General features: G+C 36.1%; 1 protein-coding gene across 1 annotated transcript in view; it reads right to left on the reverse strand.

Moving 5' to 3' along the window:
- Nucleotides 1-21,359, reverse strand: part of Adss (adenylosuccinate synthetase) — a 178,313-nt gene that overhangs the window by 105,956 nt on the left and 50,998 nt on the right. Inside the window, exon 4 of the mRNA XM_090399810.1 lies at nucleotides 9,608-9,665. Coding sequence (XP_090255936.1) covers nucleotides 9,608-9,665 — 58 coding nt within the window. The remainder of the gene's footprint in view (nucleotides 1-9,607; nucleotides 9,666-21,359) is intronic.

The following is a 21,359-nucleotide window of genomic DNA, read 5'->3' on the forward strand; positions in this document are numbered from 1 at the left end:
ATGGCTTTTTTTCTGATGTACTCTTAATATATGGAATAGGAATGGTTTTGCTGGTGACCCTGGGTGTTAGATATACGAGGGATGGAGGTGAATGCAGTATTTTATCTATGGGCTGTAGCCATTGGGTAAAAAGGTTTTGCACAGAACTCTGAGCTCAGTTTCAAGGGCTGTCAATTGAACAAACAGCACTGGCTCAGTGAATAAGTGTTTTGAGGATGCGATACTGCTAGGAAGGATGGTGGTGGTGTATTTGTTTATGCAAATACTGTCCTGTATGAGGACAGTATTTGCATAAAACTTTTTCAAAATTTCAAACTTAACTGCTCTTTCCTTTTAAGCAACTTAAATGTTTCTTTTTCTCCTATCAACCAACTTCTGTAATCCACACACCTTTTTATCCTCATAGGGAACATTCCACAGGCCACTCACCTCTGAATCATCTCCACCACTTCCTCACCCCCAAGAAACCCAGGGGACTAGACTTGAGCACAGTAATTGAGATGTGGATGTATCAAGGCCTCACAAAGAAGAATAACAGCTTCCTTATCTCTACTTGTTAATGTGTTCTTCAATAGCCAAATAATCTTATGAGCTACCTTAGCAGTAGGTCTTCTAAAGTTGAACTCTGTCCCCCACCCCTAAATCTCTAGCATCATCTATTTCCTGGAGTACAGTGTATTCAATGTGATACATGACTTGTAATCTATTTATCCCAAAATGAATAACTTTACATTTCTCAACATTAAAGTGATGCCCATTAACCTTTGCCTATACTGACAGCCTATTTAAATTGTCCTGCAAGCTCTCCACATCACCTTGATTAACTATTACTCTACCTAGTTTTGCATCATCAGCAAGCACCTAAATATTTTCTTTCAGGGTTATTTTCTATATCATTTAAGTACAAATTAAACAGCAATGGTCCCAGCACTGAACCTTGCGGCACACCACTAGTCACCTGCTTTAACCTCAATTCTGTCCCTCCACATACCACTTTTTGATATCTGTCCAGCCACTCTCTTATCCACTTAACCAGTGTCATATCCATTCCCATATGTTCTAATTTGGCTAACAGAGTTCCATGTGATATTCTGTCAAATACCTTTGCAAAATCATCATGTAGCCATTTCCTTTATCCACCTCAGCTGTTAATCTATTATAAAAAGTTAATTACTAAGGCATGACTGACCCTTCACAAAGCCATGTTGACCTTCATACAGTATCATATTTTTTATCTACCTATTCTTGAATTCTCTTTTTTACCAATTTTTCTAGTACTTTTAACACGCCTGAGATACTGGTCTATAAATTTGCTACTGCAATCTTAGAATCTCCTTTTTGCAAAGGAATTATTTTGCCCTCTTTCCACTCCCTTGGAACTCTACCTACCAATATCCGATATACACTTTGCAAGAGTATATCGCTAAGATGATATACACTTGCAAAGTGGTCACTTAGTAACTCAACTATTTTATCTGGTTCTGTCTCCTCGTTACTATCATTACTCATTAAGGTTAATCTTCAATAGTCATTCTTTGTCTTACTTGCCACATAACGAAAGAACTCTTGGGATTTCCTCTGGCCTGCTTGGCTAGATTCTTTTCATATTCTGATTTTGCCTTCTTTGCCATGCTGGTCCCCATTCTCTTTATATACCTTCCACAGCATTTTCTTCTTCTGCAGCTCATGCTCAATGATATTACTCATCCACCTAACTCCTTCCTGATTAACCCTCCTTACCCTGGGTATACAATTTAATACTGCTTCCTCTAGATGATGCTTAACTATATCTCATGCCCTACCAATATCCTTATCTTGCAGTATTTTATGCCATGATACAGATTTAGCTCTTTCCTAAGCATGTCATAATCACCTGCCTTGTAGTTCCACAAATACCCCTTCTACATAGAATATTCCTCATGTTTTATAATGTCCCTAGTCAAGACTGCATGTTAACTTTCACTAATTGGAGGCAATGTTTGTTACCTATAGATCGCTCTTCTGATACTATGACCAGGTCTAATACTCTCTCATCCCTAGTCACCCTCCATAACATGCTGCTGTAAGTAATTATCTCTCAGCAGGTGTATAAATTCTCTTTCCTTCCTGCCATGTGATCTTTTTTCCTTCCAGTCTATATCTCAATAGCTGAAGTCCCCCATAATAATCACATGATCTGTACTCATTGTACTAATTTGGTGATTCATCTTCCAGATCATCAGCAGAACTCCTGGTCTATAGCCATGATCAACTGTATATTTTGTCTTACTGGCCTTAATCTTAATACCAGATTGCTTCAAATGAACATCCACCTTCCACCTATTCTTTTTGGCTGCAATTTGTCTGCCATTATCATCAGCAGTATCCCTCCCTCTCCATCATATCTTCTCTATCGTCCATGAAAATATTAAACCCTTCACATTCAATCCGTGTAACTATATCATCTGCTGCTGTTAATCTAGTCTCACCAATGCCTATAACTTTGGGAAGGTTGCACTAAAAAAATGCCAAAAACTCCCTCTTGTTCCTGATACTTCTGGCATCAGTATATAGAAACTGCAGCATCCGTTTAGTCCCCCACTCACCTTTACTTTCTGAATTGACTACCCTATTCAATATTTTGCTTGAGAGACTAGGTTCCTCACTTGGTCATACTCACTTACTTCATGGGTTCCTTCACAAAACTCACTTGCTTCCACTCCAATTGCTTAAGTTTCCCTGAATTTGCACTTCAGCATGCTTGGTGAACAAAGCTCTCTCCAGACACCTAACACCAAAACCGTTCATCAGAACTGTAAAAATCCTTCTTTCCGTCAAACAGAGACCACATAATCCACAAATTCCACATCATTTGCACAATCTATGTATAGACTCATTGGCTATCAATGCCCTCCTCCTCAGTCTGCCTCTATCATAAAATGGTAAGAGACTTGGACTCTTGGAGGTGTCATATAATAGTAATATTAATCTTCACCTTCTCACTCTTCAGTTTTGCTTTGCCTCTTCTAACAACTTCTTTACATCCTCCCTCACAGGATACTTCTCACCTCTCAAATCATTTGCACCAACCAAGACAATCATTTTCATCAATTTACCTTTTTGCATCCAGATGGCATAACTAATATCGTGAATTTTTGCATCTGAGAAACATGATTCTTTCACATCTTCGTTAAATACTCTGCTGATCAATAAGTCTCCATACATAATTTTCTCCATGTTTTTCTTGTTTGTTCGGTCACCTGCTTCTTTCTTTTTTCCAGCCGTGCTTAACTCTTGCCACTTCTGCAATTTTTTCAATTTCGCACTTTGTCCTACGAAGGATAACATTTAAGCACACTATTTCTTTATTAATATCCATTTCATTTTCCTCTACTTCCATAGCTGCACATTTAACTTTAATAACATCATTTTCCATCTTACCATCAGTATTTGTTGCATTCTTGTCACCTAACAGACACTCACTTTTAAAACACTTAACACATACTCTCTCTCTCCAGTTTCAATTTCCTTCTACATATTCTTTAATTTTCTTGATGAATACATTTCACACTCGCTGCACTGAATAAAATCCTGCAAATTCAAATCTCCAGACAAAGTGGTCTTTGCTGCCATTGTTCATCGCATTGGTGCCATGCTGACAATATCACAATAAAAATGTTATAAAGATACAAAATACTCTAAAAACAAGAAAATCTAGACTAATACACTAATTTTCAAAGGAAAAAACATAATAAAAGATAAAAAATCACTAATTTTAAATGAGCGCTAAATTACATGACCATTCACAATATAATCTCAAACCCTATCTCATATGAGGCGTGGTTTCACATGAAAAGGTTTAAGCTTTTATTGAAATTTCTTTGGGTCAAGATGTAACTTTTTTAAAATCATTTATACACTTTTTGTCTTTTCTTTTGGGATTTTGTAGTATCTCAACTTATGATCTGTAAAGTAAAGGAGTCTTTAAGATGATCGATTTTTCTGTTGTAATCTGCTTAGTTCATAATTTATAAATGATATTTTCATATAATAAACATCCAAAATGTATTCAAGTCCTGGAATTCTTTTTAGCACTTTGTTTTTGGAAAACCTGTATTTCAATCGATCAGGATTTTTCCAACATGCCTGGATAAGGGTTAAGCCAGAATCTGAGTTTGTAAAGAAGACTCAATACTTTCTTCAACTGGAGATGAAGTGTTGGCTTATGACTTTCAGGAAACCTAGTGTTTACATATAATCTGCAACAGGTTATCAATTTTATTTTGCAAAAGAGAAATAAGTTTAACATGAAGACCTCTCTCTCTGTGTGTGTGTACTGGGCATGGGTACTGCTAAAAATCCCAGTACATACCAACAATGGATATCAAAATAAAGTCATCAAGAAATCACTATTATACAAAAGAAAAACTTCCATACATAGAATCACAATATAACAGACATATCACTCTTTGCCACATGTAGGATTAACTTCCACCAGACTAGCCAAAATCCTATATAAGAACCAACTTTTGTTCAGTCAGCTAAGATAAAATATCCCCAAGTAGACAGATACTGTTGCCAGTGCAATGCTTGCTCCACATCCAAGATAAACAGAGAAATCAAGTGAACTATACTGAACCATTAGAAACAGGCTTGCTTCTGTTCGGTTTCTGACATTGACTAATAACTTAAGAATATAAAGGAAGCAATTCAAAAACAGAAAAGAAAAGTAAATGAGATTGTAATTGTAGTAGGTATTACTGACTTAACTAGCAATAAGTTCAGTATGAGAGAGGACATGAAAGGGTTGTTAAAAGAGGTGAGAGTGAAGAGGGAGAAAGTGACAATCATCAGTATTTTACCTCGATATGATAAAAATGAATTAAGAAGTGTTATGATGGCAAATGATTCGATGTGTAGGCTGTGTAGAAAGAATGGATGAGAGTTTTTGGACATGTGGAGTGCGTTTGAGAGAAGATTGGATTTGTATAAGAGTGAATGCATTTGGTATCAGGAGGCTAGAAAACCTAATAACTGGTATGAGACCTAACAGAGAGAGTCAGGGAAACCAAATTATAAAGGGAGGATTGGTGAGAATGTGAGTATAAGAGCAACAATGTTTTATATAACTATGTTAATGATGGGAATAGGCTTTGTCATGGAAATGTTGACGAGGAGAGAATGATTTCGATTGTGCTCATCCAGATTGGACCCATCAAATGTGTGTAAAGATGTCTACATATATAAGGCACTACAGAAGAATAGAGATCTGCAAGTTGTCTAAACTGTGTCATGCAGACTGCAGACAATAGTATACAAAAGACCATGATGGTAGATTATTATGTCTGTACATGAATGCTTGGAGTATCAGAAACTAGAGGTAGAGTTTTTGTTGCCTTAGTTAATCCAGTTAGAGTTGAGACCTATGATTGTAGTACTACTAACACTACTTCACGTGGCAGTGAGTGTGAAGCCATCTGGTGTGAGGTGGAATCTAACAAGATCAATTACTGGAAAACTACCAAATCTGTGACGGCAAGCCAAAATAATTGAAGTGCCCAAACCAGGGAAAGATCCAAATGATGTCAAAAATCTATGACCTATCTCCCTGCTTTGCTCCACCTTTAACCTCTTTGAAAGAATTTCACCATTCATTGAAGGCACTTCCAATTGAACAAGCTGGCTAAAGGCTGGGAAGAAGTTGCTACAACCAGGTCCCGGGCATGACACAGATTGAAGCAAGCTTCCAGAAGAAACTTAAATCCGGAGTCACTTTCATTGACCTAACATCAGCTTATGACACAGTCTAGATCACAGGCCTCCTCCTAAAGCTAGGCAATATTATAAAGTGCAAAAAACTTTCCAGCTTTTTGAATCCATTCTCTCCAACAGAAAGATTTGGGTCCATATTGGTGGGAAAAAAAAAACAGGTCCAGATCCCTCCACAACAGTCTCCCACAGAACTCTGTGTCAGCCCCTTACTCTTTAACATATACGTGTCCTACTTACCACATACCAGCACAAGCAAATATATGTACGTCGATGACCTAGCAATCCAATACCAATCTACCTCCTTTGCCAATCTGGAATCAACCTTTAACACAGATCTGAACATCCTGGAAGAGTACTTCAAGCAGTGGTAACTGAAGCCAAATCCAACATAAACTGTGTCCACAGTATTCCACCTGAACAATGCAGAGGCAAATCGACAACATCTCAACCTCTCTTTCTGTTGCAAAATGGTAGAATATGAGCCTCACCTGAAATACCTTGGAGTGAGCCTGGACAGAAGCCTAACCTATAAAAGGCACATCACAAACCTGGGGTTGTGGTGCAGAAGTCCTAAGGTCATCTGCACTAGCCCTCGCATTCTCTGCAGCAGAATACTGTGCCCACGTCTGGGAAAGAAGTGAGCACACTAATAATATAGACACTCAACTAAACTCTACCATGCAGACAATTAGTGGGACACTGAGAAGTACCCCTATCCCCTGTCCTATCTAACATTGCTCCACCAAATATACAGAGAAGACAAGCCTCAATTAAAGAATGTAATAAAGTAATGAGCAACCCAATCCTTCCCCTGCATCAGATTCTCACAAATCCACATAGTTTTTGCCTAAAATCAAGAAACCCTTTCTGGTCCATGGACTAACTCTCTTCAGCTGCCTTACCATCAACACCTGATATGTGGATAGAACACTGGTCCAACAATTTTCCAACAAATGGCTTCCTGGTTGAAGATCCCTGTGCTCTACAGCCTGGTTTTGCTCTTCATAGGAAGATCTGGTCATCTATCAACAGGATCAGAACTAATCAAACCAGATGTGGCTACTTACTATATAAATGGAGACTGTCAGATGACCCTTATTGTGATTGTTCCCTCGTGGGCGCCTAGAGGATTACTCATATTGTGAATGACTGCCCAAGGTGCCAATTTCATGTTGGTGGCCTCCAGGATATCCATGAGGTGAGATGAGGACCTGAATTGGCTTTCTAGACTGGACATTGACCTGTAGCTGCTTTGTATTCCTTCTGCCATTAGAATAAAAAAATAAATAAATTACACAGTGGGATGTTGTTAAAGACCTGGTGGAGCAATTGCTAGTGATGAAGAAATGCATCACCAAACAGACAAGATAAGTGTGAAAAGAGTAATCATAATGGGAGACTTTAATTATCCAAATATAGATTGGGTAGCAGTAGAATCTCATGAGAAGAATGAAAATGCATTTATTGAGTTGTTGCGGGACAACTTCGTCAAGCAGCATGTGACAGAAGGAACTTGAGGTCAAAGAGTGCTAGATTTGATTATAGTGTCAGAGGGCATTTCAATAAAAGATGTAACTATTCTACCTCTGGTTGGTGACAGTCATCATGCTGTACTCACTTGTGAAGTGACTAAGTTTATGAATGTTCCATTCAGAAGAGGTTACATACTGAACTACTAAGTAGGAAATTATGACCAACTAAGTTCAGTGAAATGGTATTGGATGATGGATGGGAAGAATATCGGCAGTGCATGGGAAGCATTTAAACAATACTTAAATGATGCGATATCAGAATGTGTCCCGAGAGTTCGAAGAATAAATAGGGTATGAGTCAAATGGATGTGTAATCTTATTAAGCAAGAGATTCATAACAAAAGGATGATGTGCATTATGAAATTTATAAGGCAACAGGCTAGAATAGTCACAACTGTTGTACAGAAAGTAAAGTCTGAGTATGAAAAGAAACAGGCTCTGCATGCTAAAGACAACCCACAAGAATTCTATCGATATGCTGCAAGTAAGCGAAAGAATGAACATGAAAGAATAACTCTTCTACATTCAGATGTTGTGAGAGTTACAGATGCAGGTTGTTACAGATGCAGTTGAACAGGTTGTTCAACTAATGAGTGCTCATTTTGTTATAAGCTATCAACCTGGTGTACATGACATTGAGTCACTGCTATTTCTTCACTGGATGAAGAAACTCTGGTGCATGAGGACGAGGTATTAGAGCTGTTGCACAAACTGAATAAGAATTCAGCAATAAGGACTGATGGATATCACATCACATATGCTAAAAGAGAGTTCAACTGAACTGGCTATTCCTTTGAGCAAGCTGTTTAATACGAGTCTCTGAACAGGGTAGATTCTGCAGGAATGGAAAGAATGTATGGTAATTCCATTGACCAAGAGTGGTGCAAAACCGATGTATTCAACTATTGACCAATTGGTATCTCAGGAGTGCTGGTGAAGATTTTGGAAAAATTGGTTAGGGTTCACATTCAGAAAAGGGTTGACAGCAAATCTATACTTTGCAATGAACAGCATGGGTATGTGATCATGTTTTAGCAACTTGATCACATTCTATAACAATGTTACCATTTAACTAGACAAGGGGAATGGATACACCATGATACTTTTGGATTTTGCTAAGGCTTTTGACAGAATACAGCATGGTAGATTGTTGCATAAATTCGAGAATATGGGTCTGGATTATAAAATATTAGCGCAGGTAAGAGAAAGTCTGACTAACAGATATCAAACAGAGGTATACGGGGGTTGTGAGTCTGCAAGATTTAAGATAACAAGCAGTGTACTACAAGGATCAGTGCTTGGTCCACTGTTATTTAATTCTGTACATTAATGATATTGGGAAGAATTTGACAAGCGATATACAGCTATTTGCTGATGATGCAAAGATACAAGGGTGATCTGAAAAGTTCTCAGCCTAACAATGAAAAAACAAATTTATAATTTGTCTGGATTCTAATGTATAATGGTGAATCCGAGTCTCATCCACAGTAATAAATCGATGCATAAAATCAGTTTTATTCTTGTTAAAATGCTCTAAGCACAGTTCAGAGATTTTCATGCAAGTGCATTTTTGATCTGCTATGAGCAAGCACGGCACCCATCTCGTGCAAAGCTTTTTCATTTGCAATTCTTCATGCAAAATATATCCCACACGTTCTTTTGAAATGCCCATAGTCTCAGCAATTTCACGCACTTTGACTCGCCAGTCATCCAATACCATATCATGCACTTGATCAATGATTTCTGGTTTTGTTACATTTTTTGGATGTCCTTCACTTGGATCATCTCCAAGACTGGTACGACCACGTTTAAACTAGGCAGTCCATTTCTTAATTGTCGAAAACGAAGGAGAGGAGTGCCCATAAACTTTTATGAACTTCGAATGAATTTCTTTTGGCATTAAACCTTCTTTTACAAAGAATTTTATGACTGCACGATACTCAATTTTATCCATTTCAAGGGATACAGACAACACTTTTGATTCAGACAGCTGTATAAAACAAACTACATGATAGAATGACTTGCAACTTCGCATGGATGCTTATGACAGATGTACCAACTTAAAAAAAAAATCTTGCCAATAGTGTTGCCATCTATGGTCGAGGCCGAGAACTTTTCAGACCACCCTCCTATATATATACCTAATAGATAGAATATTTATTCTCTAATAAAATATATCCCATCATTCAAAGTTCTCTGGAATCTTCAGTAATAAAATAAATAACAAATAACAACAACAAAAAATAAATAAAAATAAAACTCAATAGAAAAAGCAAGAAACTTCTTAAAAATAAAAAAAATAAAAGACTGCTCTTCTTTCAAACCTTTTTTGTCCCTTCTCCTTTTCTTGCAGGCCATCAACAGCTTGGTGGAAGTCAAATACTAAAATGAAATACAATGCATTTAGGATAGGAGAAACAAAGTAGCTTTGAAATTTACAATATAATAGATAAATAACCAAATTTTTCATTTTAAATAATAAATCAATCTAGATAGTGAAATTATCCTCAGTAATGACTAAAATTTACTTTAAGAAACTGTGTTTACGATAGATAGCCATGAAAATGTATGCAGTTATGACAGAGAAAATTATATATATATATTAATTAACAGCAGTAATATATAATTACACATTATTGAGATCCTGGTTCAAATTGTGATTGGTTGGTGAATTTAGAGTTAATGTAAAATTGGCGATTTTTATCTGTTTTATTGTGTTTTTTCCCTTAGAAAATTAGTATTTGATAGTATATTAGTGTAGATTTTCCTGTTTTAATGTATTCAGTGTTTTATAACATAGATTTTATTAAGATATTGCAGCATTAAATACAGTTTAAAATGGTGCCAAAAACACACAAGAAACACTAAGAAGAGCAGCAAAGTTAAGAACAAGAAGTCTTGCACCGCTAAGGAGGTTACTGAAAATGAATTAACCTCCAAATAGTGAAAGTAAAGCAAATTATCACAGAGAGGCAATGCGGAAGTGGAGAAAGTCGAGAAGCGTTTGAATGAACATAGGGAAGTAAATTAAGCAGCAAAATAAGAAACAACAAAAGCATGGAATCAGGTGAGTCAGTAAGTAACAAAAATCAGGTAACTAACATTGTTTGTAAAAAGAGGAATGTTATTTAGTATGGCGACTATCATAAAACATGCTGTTGATTAGCCAGTTATAACTTCATGAGCCAGTTGATTAGCCAGTTTTTCATGAGCAAAAATTAAAAATATAATGCAAGCAATTCATAAATAAAAAAGAAAAGTAAATGAGATCATATTTGTGGTAGGCACTAATGACTTAAGTAGTGATAGGTTCATCATGAGAGAGAAAATGAAAGGGTTGTTGGAAGAGATGAGAGTGAAAACAGTAAATATACCTCAATATGATAAAAATGAATTAAGAAGGACTATGATGGCAAATGATTTGATGCATAGGTTGTGTAGAAGGAATGGATGCAAGTTTTTGGATGTGTGGAGTGAGTTTGAGAGAAGATTAAATTTGAATAAGAGGATTGGCCTACACCTGAATATGTTTGGTATCAGGGGAAACTAAATTATAATGGGAGGAACAGTGAGAATATGAATGTAAGAGCATCAATGTTATATAACTGTGTTAATGATGGAAATTGATACATATATAAGGCATTAGAGAAGAATAGAGAACTGCAAGTTGTTCAACTGTTATGCAGATTGCAGACAAGAGTATACAAAAGAACATGCAGTCGTTATGTTCTTTTGTATAATTATGTCCATGAACGAATGCTAAAAGTATCAGAAACAAAGAGGTAGAGTTTTTGGAAGTTTTTCCACTTGGTTATACTATAAATTAAAGATACCAAGAAATTATATACTTCATTTCATCCTTTATCCAAGTGTAAGCAAACAAAGTTTGCACCTGAAGTATTTTCAGGACTGGGGCAACTCGTGGTAAAGGTGGTATATGACTTCACATCACTTGCCTTAGTATCCCATAATGCAAAGCACATATCCTTACAGACATGTATAATGCTATGCTTAATAGGAAGGATCCCTACCCAGATTGGTTTCAAAATTTATTGAGGTCTCATCAGTGGAAGCCAGATGCAGAGGTGATACTAAGGTTGAAGTAATGCAGAAGTCATATTTTCATGTATGAGCAGCCAAACGGTGTCACATCTTATTGTTAAAATACTCTGGATTAGAGATAGTTATACATGTTTACACAAGTTACAAGTTTACAAGTTATAAAGTCGAAATCATTATCACCTCATAATCATTTTCATGATAATGCCCATTTCCACCATTAACACATTAATATACCATTGTCGTTCTTACACTCATATAGTTATACATGTCTGTAAGAACATGTATATGTACATGTGCTTTGCATTATGGGATACTAAGGCAAGTGATGTGAAGTCATTAGCTTCTATATACGAGTTGCCCTGCCCCAGTCCTGAAAATACTTCAAGCACAAACTTTGTTTGCTTACACTTGGATACAGGATTAAACTAATTTCTTGGTATCTTTAATTTATAGTATAACCAAGTGGAAAAACTTCCAACAACTATCTCTAATCCAGAGTATTTTCAATTGTGACCCCTTTTGGCTACTCATATATGAAAATATGACTTCTGCATTATTTCAACCTTAGCATCACCTCTGGCTTCCACTGATTAGACCTCAATAAAGTTCGAAACCGGTCTGGGTAGTGACCCTTCCCATAATACATAGCATTATACATATCTGTAAGAATATGTGCTTTGCATTATGGGATACTAAGGCAAGCGATGTCCAATCATTAGCTTCTATATATGAGTGGCCCCATTCCTGAAAATACTTCAGGTGCAAACTTTGTTTGCTTATACTTTGAATAAAGGATGAAACCAAGAATATAATTTCTTGGCATCTTTAATTTAAAGAGGTAGAGATTGTTTGCCTTGGTCAATATATTGGGACCTTAGACTGTAGGCATTAGTGAGACCTGGCTATCAGAATCAGACATACTAACTGACATCAAGTGTAAAGGGTAAAGTATTTTTAGGAAGGACAGGATAGCAGAGGTGGTGGGCATGCTAATAATGATATCAGATGTCTTGAATCCACTTAATGTCATCATCATCATCATCATCAAATTCCTGCCATGCACCCTCAAGGGGTGTACAGGATATGACAGTACTACATGAAAAAATTACATCATTACTAACTTCCTATCTACAATTTTCCTCCAAATCAGTCTGTTACTTGTCAAGACTCCAACATTATCAGATCTTATATTTCTATCGTCTAAGGCACTTTGTACCGTATCAATCCACCTATATCTTGGTCTTCCTCTGGGTCGTTTTCCTGCCAACCTGGCAGAGAACACTTGTTTTGCTAATCTTTCCTCTCCCATTCTATTTAAGTGACCATACCATCTGAGATTAGCTCTGCTAACGCATTCCTGGATGCTGACAATGTCAAGTTCTTTCCTAATATCCTCATTTTTAATATGATATTGCCATTGATGCCATCTGTTCACGCCTCTAATCTTTCTCAGGACTCTCATATCTGCGGTCTCTAGTCTTTGGTCAAGTGTTTTACTTCTGACCCAGCTCTCAGATCCATAAGTTAAAATTGGTTTGAACACAGTCTTGTATACAGCTAATTTAGTGTTCCGACTAATTTCTTTCTTATTCCATATGAATTTATTCAATTGACTTCCCACGATACCAGCTTTGCTGATTCTGTTGTCTATTTCTATATTTAGTTTACCATCTTCAGTAAAAATTGTGCCTAAGTAGCTGAAATGTTTTACTTGTTCCACAGGTTCTCCATTCACAACACAGTTGACATTTTCAATGATTCTGCCTATTTTCATTGTCTTTGTCTTTTTATTGCTGACCTTCATACCATATCTATTACAACAGCTATTCAATTTAGTCAGAGAATCTTGCAGACTTGTAGCGGATTTATTTAGAAGTATAACATCATCCGCATAAAGCAAAGAGCTGACATTAACATCTCCAATTTTGATATCATGTTTAATACCACTTTCCTTCATAATGTCATCCATATAGATAATGAATAACAGAGGGGATAATGTACATCCTTGTCTCACACCAGATTTAACATTAAACCATCTTCCTGTACTTCCTTCAATTCTAACTGCTGACTCACAACTCAAATAAAGACTAAGTATTGCTTGATATAATGCCCCATTGACACCATATAACTGCAGCGTATTGAATAGCTTCTCTCTTGACACCTTGTCATATTCCTTTTCCAAATCGACAAAACTTAAATACAGATCTTTGTTATATTCCCATGCTTTCTCGACTATTTGTCGTAAAGTGAAGATCTGATCCTGACAGCCTCTATTTGGCCTGAATCCAGCTTGTTCTTCACCAAGCTTTTCTTCCACAATTCTTCTCAACCGTTTCTCAAGTATACTTGCATAGATCTTGCCAGGAACACTCAGTAGGGAAATACCTCTGTAATTCTCACATTCAGTTTTATTTCCCTTTTTATATATGGGTACTATGAGAGCTCTACTCCAATCATCGGGAATTCGTCCCTCTGTCCAGGCTTTCTGAACTATGCAGTGCAGCCACTGTAAGACTCTTATACCACCATACTTCAGCATTTCTGGTCGAATATCATCTACTCCTGCTGCCTTTCCACATTTCAAGCCTTTGATGGCTTTTTCTACTTCAAGTATGGATATGTATTCCTGACTGCATGCCTGGTCAGTGTTTTTTATCACTGTGCTGTCATCACTGCTTGTTTCATTTAGCAGTTTTTCAAAGTAATTACTCCATACTTCAACGATATCTTTTTCTCCTGTTTTCATTTCACCTTTATCATCTCTAATTCCTTTTACAGCACTCTTTCCTCCATTCCTAAGCTTCTTCAACAACCTCCAGAATATTTTGCCACCTTCTTGATATTTATTTTCTATATTCTTGCCAAAGTCCTCCCATGACTTTTGTTTAGCTAGTTTTACACACTGTTTAGCTTTCTTACATTTGTCTCTGTATTCTGTAAGAGTAAAAGCTGACTTATTTGCCAGGAACTTTTGATATGCTTTCTTCTTTTCCTTCACTGCCTCTTTAACTTCCTGTGTCCACCAGGGGGTTCTGATTTTTTTATCCTTGCACACAACCTCACCACATGCCTCTCTGGCAGAATCAATCAATGTTTCCTTCAGAGTTTGCCACTGAATCTCCAAGGTTTGATTCCTGTTCTCAAACTCTTTCATTTTCTTTTCAATAATATTTCTGTATTTTAGTCTACAGTTTACATCTGAGAGCTGCTCAACTTTTATTCGCTTTAAAACTTTTAATGTTGAGAGCTATAAATGTAGTACCAGTAACAGTATTTCATGTGGCAGTGAATTTGAAGCTATCTGGTGTGAGGTGGAATCTAAAAAGATCAATTACATATTGAGGTGTTGTTACAGACCTGGTGGATCGTAACATTAAGAGTAATTATAATGGCAGGTTTTAATTATCGAAATCTTGACTGGGTAGCAGTAAAATCTCATGAGACGAATGAAACTGAATTTATTGAGTTGTTGCGAGACAACTTCCTCAAGCAGCATGTGACAGAAGGAAGTTGAGATCAACTTCCTTGCAAATAGTGATAGATTTGATTATAGTGTCAGATGGTGTTTGTAAAAGATGTAACTATTCTGCCTCTAGTTGGTGACAGTGATCATGCAGTACTCACCTGGGAAGTGACTAAGTATATGAATGTTCCATTCAGAAAAGGTTACATGATAAACTATAAAACAGGAAATTATGACCAACTGAAGAGTATACTGAGTTCAGCAGAATGATATCGATTGCTGGATGGGAACCATTAAAAAAGACTTAAATGGTCCGAAGAGTTCAAAGAATAAATAAGATAGGCGCCCAATGGATGTAGTCTTATTAAGCAAGAGATTCGTAAGAAACGGATGATATCCGTTATGAAAATTATAAGCAGCAGGCTAGAATAGTTAACTGTTGTAACAAAAGCAAAGTCTGAACATAAACTGATTTTGAATTCTATCGATATGCTGCAAGTAAAAGAAAGAACAAATATGAAAGAATGCAGATGGTGTGAGGATAACAGATGCAGAAGAGGTTGTTCAACTAATGAGTGCCAATTTTGCTAAAAACTATTAACCTGGTGCATGCAACATTGAGTTCACTGCAACCTCTTCAGTGAATGAAGAAACTCAGGTGTATGAAGAGGGGGTATTAGAGCTGTTGCACAAACTGAATAAGAATAAATAGGAACTGATGGAATATCAGCACATGTGCTAAAAGAGTGTTCAGCTGAACTGGCTATTCCTTTGACCAGGCTATATAATTTGAGTCAGAATAGGGAGGATTCTGCAGGAATGGCAAGAATGTATGGTAATCCCATTGCACAAGTGTTGTGCAAAGACCAATCTATCCAACTCTCAATCAATCAGTATCTCAGGAGTAGTGGTGAAGATTTTGGAAAAATTGGTTAGGACTTGCATTCAGAAATGGGTTGACAGTTGAGGGATTCACTACATTGCAAAGTAGTGAATCTGTACTTTGCAATGAACAACATGGGTTTACTAAGGGAAGGACATGTTTTAGCAACTTATTCGCTTTCTATAATATTGTTACCATTGAGCTAGACAAGGGGAATGGATACACCATGACACTTTTGGATTTTGCTAAGGCTTTTGACAGAATACAGCATGGCAGACTGCTGCATAAATTAGAGAAAATGGGTTTTGGTTATAGAATATTAGCATGGATAAGAGGATGGCTGACTGACAGATATCAAACAGTGGTATACAGGGGATGTGAGTCTGCAAGATTTAAAGTAACAAGTGGTGTACCACAAGGATCAGTGCTTGGTCCACTGCTATACATTAATGATATCGGAAAGGATTTGACAAGTGACATACAGCCATTTGCTGATGATGCAAAGACAGGTAGGGTAGGGTAATCAGGAATTCTGCTGATATGCAGTACTTGCAGAATGATTTGAATATGCTGAAATTGTGGTCCTGGGATAATGGATGTCAGTAAATGCAAAGTCATGCACATTGGTGTGATTAAATATCAAATGTTGGTGAGATTATGCAAAAATAAACTGATCAGGCTAGGGATCTTGGAGTGTTAGTATATAGCAAGTTGAAATTCAGAGGCCATGTAGCAAAGATTGCAAATACAACTCAAAAGATAATTGCAATGCTGAAACAAACTTTCACATGTAAAGATAAGGATGTCATTTTGCCTTTTTACAAAGCAAAGATTTGTAAAAAGGCAAAGATAAGACCTCACTTGGACTACTGTGCATAGGTCTGGTCTCCTGATTTCTGTTGCGATTCCGATACAGTGAAGAAAGAGTGCAAATTAGTGTTAAAAATTATATCAGGATTGTGGATACTGATTATGAAGACAGATTGAGAATTTATAGACAGCAAACAGAAGAAAGAGGGGTAATATGATTGAGACTTACAAACTTCTGAAAGGATCATATAGGATTTCACAATTGATGGAGGATGGGGAAAGGACAAGAGCACATCCTTGGAAGTTGAAAATGAATGTTGCTAAGAAGGGAGTGAAGGCTAGATTTTTTTCTCTCATGGGCTAGTGCATGGTTGGAATGGATTGCCATTGGATGTTGTGCATGCAAGCAGTGTGAATGAATTCAAGAATAAGTATGACAGCTGGCACATGTAGTAAGTGGTCTCTCTCAATGAATCCCTGACTCCCTGGAGGTCTCTCTTAATAATAATATATATTAATTAACAGCAGTAATATATAATTATGTATTACTGCTGTTAATTTATTTTGGGCCTAGCATGATTTCTTTTGCAAGCAAAAGTTTTGCTTAATCTCCCCCCCCCTCTACAAATGATGACACAAGGTTATAAAGAATTAAAAAAAAAGAAAAAGAAAAAATTTTTGCAATACCTTACAATAATTTTGTAGTACCGTACTTCGCCAAAACAGCCCACCTATTGTGGTGGGCTGTTTTTTTATTTTAAAATTTCATTAATGCTTATATATATATATATATATATGTGTGTGTGTGTGTGTGTGTGTAAAAATAGTCATAATTTAAAATTCTGAATATTTTTACGAATTGTTTATGTTAGAATGTTTATTATTTTTGGTTTCATAACATGCATTGTTGGAACTTGCGATGTGCCCGTTATTGAAATGATTTTGTTAAAGTGATATGTAAAGCAGTTAAAAATTGATGTACTTAGTGGATTTGATATTCGTATTACTTGCAGGAATTTTATTTTAGTTTAAAATGATCAAAAGTTGTGTTATTATTTGAAGACATTCTCTTGTCGCTAACATAATCTGCGTGTCAGCCATTATACCTAACTTCTTGCTTGCCAGTTTCATGGAGTGTGCATGCTCGCCGAGAAGTCTGATGTGTGATTGACAGCTGACAAGGAGAGCGTTCGGTATCGAAGTAACGGGAGTAAACAAGAGAGCATTCGGGAAGAAATAAGAACACAAGCCGACAGACATTTAGATTCGGAGGAAATTGATTTTTTTTATGCGATAGTCGGAGGAAAATTAATAGTATATTCCAAAAAAGGAATCGTGGAACTATGAAGTTTCAAAGTGGAATAAGTATTGATAAATAAGAGAAAATATTGCTATATATCGTTTTAAAAGGAATATTCGAGGAAACACTAATTGGAAGATTTATAGTAGATTCCAAAAATTTTGAGATACCGCATGCCTTAGCGTTGGGAACTGTACAATGATCACGTCAGAATTTCGTTGTAAACCGAAAGAGCGGAAAAAAAACAAGTTTGGGCAGGAAAAAGAGAGAGAATTTATGAGATAGAGGAAGAAAGAATGAGAAGGAAAATGGAGAGAGTGTAGGGAGGTCGTGATATGTGATCTAACCTGGGATCGTACGATGTAACAAAGATTTGGAAACTTGTTCCGATTTTAATGAATCTTACTTCGAACTCATATTTATTTATAGTTTCCTGTCACCTTGTAAAAAAATTTACCCAAGTGAAAGGATAATAATATGATCGAGAGTTATCGTAAGATAAGTTATTACGAGCAAGAAAATACATTTTCCAGTCTTAACAAATAAGTTATTGAACTCAGGAATACCATAAGTTTTGTGTTGCCTATAGTGGAAGATTATCGAGTGCCTATAAGTGTCGTAAGAGTTTTCCATATTGTGCAAACTATGATGATCATACCGGTAAGAATATCTATTCTATAACTAATGTGATAGTGTTACTTGTGTCCGGAGAACTTGGTCAAATTTCGTGTTGCTGGAGCCAGCTAGTCAAGCTTGAATGAGTGATATTATAAAACATTTCCTTGTGAAACTAATGTGAGAAACTTCACTGAAGAATCAGTTCGTGTTTTAATGTATTATCTCACAATGTATATGTAAATTCAAGACTAAGCTTTTTAAGAACTATTTTAATCCTCTAATAGATATTGATGTTGCCAGCTAAGTGTTTGATAAAATTGAAGTTTGTGATTATTCTATGAGACTAAAAAGAATTAATTTTAAATGTTTTGCTGAATATTGTTGTTGTTTAAAGTGAAACTAAGTTGAAATCCTAACGGATGAGAATTGTGAAAGTCATAAGTGCTAGCAGTAAATGATGCATTCAGCTGAGTAGAATCTAAATACTTTGTAGAATGCATAAATTATTTTCTAATTGTATTGATCTTAATAGAGTTCTTGTTTCTTATGTAAGAATAATTTTGTGAGAGAATTAAATATCTTGTTTAACTTGATTCTTGCGCTTGCCTAATTTCAGTTTCATTGCACCGCTCATTAAAATATGCATCTTGCTGGAAACCCTATGTATAAATAAGAAAATTTCGGCCTGTAGTAAGTTCACGTTGCTGTTGTGCTATTTGATGCTTGATTCCTTTACAATAATTGTGTAATTTCAAACACAGAGTGGCGCAGTATAATAAAAATTTTCTTTATGTTTGAAAGTGCTACCAACAGCTAGCAAATATGAGGTTAGATGAAAGACAAAGCAAACACTATTTACGTTCTAAAGGTTCAAGAAAACTCTGATTAGGAGGTTTCATCTGTCTTAAGGATGCCGAATCTAACTATTATTTCTATTGGAAAGGAGACAAAATTGAGTCAGGAAGAATTAATGTGTGCTACATGAGCGATGAGAAAGGATCCTATGAAAATGAAGAATAAAGTCATATATCTTCGGAAAAGGGCCTTGACAGAAAAAGAAACTGGCTATGAAAACATTTTGTCATTGGGAAAACAAAGTGTTTAGACTAGTCTTAAGTGTAAGTTTATTTTTAAAAAGGCCTTGGATCCAATTAATTCTGTAGTTATAATTATGTAAAGTTGTTTGAAGTGTATATATATTGTTTTTGTTTTATTAAATGTTTATTTTGTATTTTGGTCTTGAGTCAATGATTTTTTTTTTTTTTTTTTTTTTTGGATTCTGAAAGAAATAGTAAAATTCCTTCTTGTTCATCAATAACAGCTCAGATTTTCAAGATTTATCCAAACAAATGCATAACGGATAGGAATTTAAGCACATAAAGCGGCGGAGTGGAATGATTTCTAAGAGGAAAGATTGAGGGTTGCTAAAGTTGGTATAGCTGGAAAAGAGAGGAAAGAAATATTTTGTTTACTAAATGGAGTTTACAGAACTGATGTAGAAGTTTTTTAGGACATGTCTAGAGGAAACAGAACAGAGAAGGGGGGGGGGTCATCCCTGGAAACTGAGTAATAAAAATGTGTAAGGACATCAGGACTAGATTTTTTTGCTAAGAGAGTGGTAAATGAGTGAAATGGCTAGCCAGAGTCTGTTGGAGAATACTTTCAAGGAGAGCTATGACATTATGTAAAAAGTGTGGGCCTCCTATGATGAGTCTTCTGACACCATGGAAATTCCCAAGCAATAATAACTTTCAAGATCATCCTGGAAACTAACTTTTTGAGTCTGTTGGGCATACTGTCAACAATAATTTGGTAATCTGAACTCTTATTATGGTCTAAAAATTTAATAAAATTTTAAATTAAATCTACGATTCTTCAATATCCTTCATGGCTCTTTTAACTTGCTTCTGCATGTTAAATTTAACATACTTCTGCAGATATGCAGATATAAAAACTTGAACAGATAGATATCCACTTCTTTCTTATTGGAGCTTTGGAAGATTTAACAAGGCCAGAGTAGGAGTTCTTATTCTTGCTCCCCCTCTTTGGGTCATTCTGTAATATCTAAAGAGATGTAGAAGGGAGAATCTTGACAATACACTGGAAATACTGTGGATGTGTAATTAATACGGTTTATAAATGTTCTTGCTTCATCCAGACGAAATAAGTCTTGATACAGACGAAAATTCTTCCAGGAACTGGAGCCATATTTATACGGTGCCCACAACATCATAGCAGCTGGAGACTAGAATTGTAACGAAAACCCACATTAGACAAAATAGGAGGACACCACAGGAGTGGAAAAGTGGGATATGCACAGGTAAAAACATGTCTTGACAATGCTCAACTAGTAGACATATGGGGAATTCTCAATCCTAATCTGAAGGCCTACACATATCAAGGTACTGAAATCAGTCTTGATCAAATTTATATCTCTTCCTCCCTTATAAATAGGATAATTCAGATAAAACATCTTGAAATCAAGATGCCAGATCATAATACAGTTCTACTTAAGTTCCAATGCATGGAACAAGTAGAGATCAGTTTTGGATCCTGGAGACTTCCACCAAATTTTCTGTTGATCTTTTGAACCAAATTCCAGAACCTCCATTCAAATTGAAATAATGTTACCTGAAATTGAGATATGTGGTTAAAATTCAAACAAGCAATAAAACAGAATATGAAGAAATGGAAAATGAACAGACTTCTTCAAAAGAAAAAAGCTGAAAGACTGGTATAAAGAGAGAAGCTGGTTCGTACCAATCCAATGTATTGGTCGATTGGTAGAGCCTCTGCTACTAATGGCTCAGTGAAGTAAGTTTGAGCGCAGTTAGTAGTTGGAAGGGGACCAATCGTTCGATGCTGTTGGCACACTCTCCCTCGATGAGTCTTTGGACTCCCTGGAGGTGTCAAATAATAATAATAATAATGTAGCAACAT

Source organism: Typopeltis vanoorti, chromosome 10 (assembly GCF_054136105.1).
Source record: "Typopeltis vanoorti isolate ZY-2024b chromosome 10, IOZ_Tvanoo_1.0, whole genome shotgun sequence".
Taxonomy (NCBI): domain Eukaryota; kingdom Metazoa; phylum Arthropoda; class Arachnida; order Uropygi; family Thelyphonidae; genus Typopeltis; species Typopeltis vanoorti.